Genomic DNA, 1,296 nt, shown 5'->3' with positions numbered 1-1,296 from the left:
GGGGGGGTTCTGCCCCCCCCGTTCCGGAGCCACCAAACCGACACCGCGTGGGCACAAGAAGTGGTTTAATGCCAACCCTGGGGGGGAGGGGCGAAGAGCCCCGGGGAGGGAATCCAGAGGTGGTCGTGCAGGGGGACACCGGCACACGGCCCTCGGGGGACCCCCCTGGGGATCCCCCGCGGGTGCCCGGGTCCGTGGGCACGCAGAGGCGGGGGGGCGGCCCCCACAAAGGGCCCAGTGTGCGGGACAAGGGCCGCCCTGTGCCGCTGCCGCCGCGTTCCCCCCGCGCTGGGGCACCCCCCCAGCGCCTCGGGGGGAGGGGGCCGGGGGTCCCCAGCCCGGCCCCGCTGGCCGGCGGCGGGTGCGGGGGTCCCCGGGGGGGCTCAGGCTCCGGGATAACTGGGCTGTGCCGGGGCGTAGGGCGGGGGTGCTGCGGGGGGAGCACACGGGGGGGTCACCCCCTGCCAGCCCAGCGGGCCCCCCGCGGGACGGGGGAGTCCCCGCGCCCCCCCCGCTGCTCACCTGTGGGGTTGTAGACGGGGGGCCCCGAGGGGTACACGGGGTACTGGGCGGGCCCGGGAGGGGGGTACATGGCCATGGGGGTGAAGCCGGGCTGGGGGGGCGCGGGGCCGGCTTTGGGGTCCACGGGGAACGGCGCCGGGGGGGCCGCGGGGGGGTAGCTGGACAGGGGGATCTCCGGGCCTGTGGGAGAGATGGGGGGGGCTGCGGCACCCCGGGCACGGCGGCGGTGCCCGGGGGTGTCCGTGCCCCTCGGGGGGCGGGTGGGCACTGGCGTGGTACCAACAGCACCCCCCACATCCCCAGTGCCCGAATCTCCACCCCTCCCCGCATTTCTCCAGGTCCCACAACCTCGGTCCCCCAAGTCCCCACACACGGTACCCTCAGGACCCTCCTGCCCTCCCCCATCCCTGCAGCTCCCCCCTCCTGTACCCCAACCCCCCTGCACCCCTCCAGTCCCCCCCCAACCTCCCCCTGCGCCCCTCCAGCCCCCCCCAACATCCACCCACCCCTGCACCCCCCCGCACCCCCAATTACCCTCTCCATCCCTCCAGGCCCCCTCAACCCCCTCTGCCCCCCTGGACCTCCAGGACCCTCCTGCACCCCCCTCCTGCACCCCCCATCCCTCCAGACCCCCCGAACATCCGAAATCCCTCCTGCTTCCCTCCAGCCCCCCCAGTTCCTTCAGGACCCTCATACACCCCCCTTCTCCTGCACCCCCCACTACTGCACCACCTCATCCCTGCATTCCCCCCCACCCCCCAATTCCCCCCACGC

At 75.0% G+C, this 1,296-nt stretch overlaps 1 protein-coding gene across 1 annotated transcript in view; it reads right to left on the bottom strand.

Moving 5' to 3' along the window:
* Positions 1–48: 48 nt before the first annotated feature.
* Positions 49–1,296, bottom strand: part of LOC113981120 (basic proline-rich protein-like) — a 4,687-nt gene continuing 3,439 nt past the window's right edge. The window contains exons 2-3 of the mRNA XM_027708355.1: positions 523–870; positions 49–430 (exon numbers count right to left, since the gene is read on the bottom strand). Coding sequence (XP_027564156.1) covers positions 384–430; positions 523–870 — 395 coding nt within the window. The 3' untranslated portion in view covers positions 49–383. The remainder of the gene's footprint in view (positions 431–522; positions 871–1,296) is intronic.

Source organism: Neopelma chrysocephalum, unplaced genomic scaffold (genome assembly GCF_003984885.1).
Source record: "Neopelma chrysocephalum unplaced genomic scaffold, ASM398488v2 Primary Assembly neopelma1_96124, whole genome shotgun sequence".
NCBI lineage: Eukaryota > Metazoa > Chordata > Aves > Passeriformes > Pipridae > Neopelma > Neopelma chrysocephalum.
Note: the sequence above shows the minus strand (reverse complement) of the source record. Positions and strands in the feature narration are given on the sequence as shown.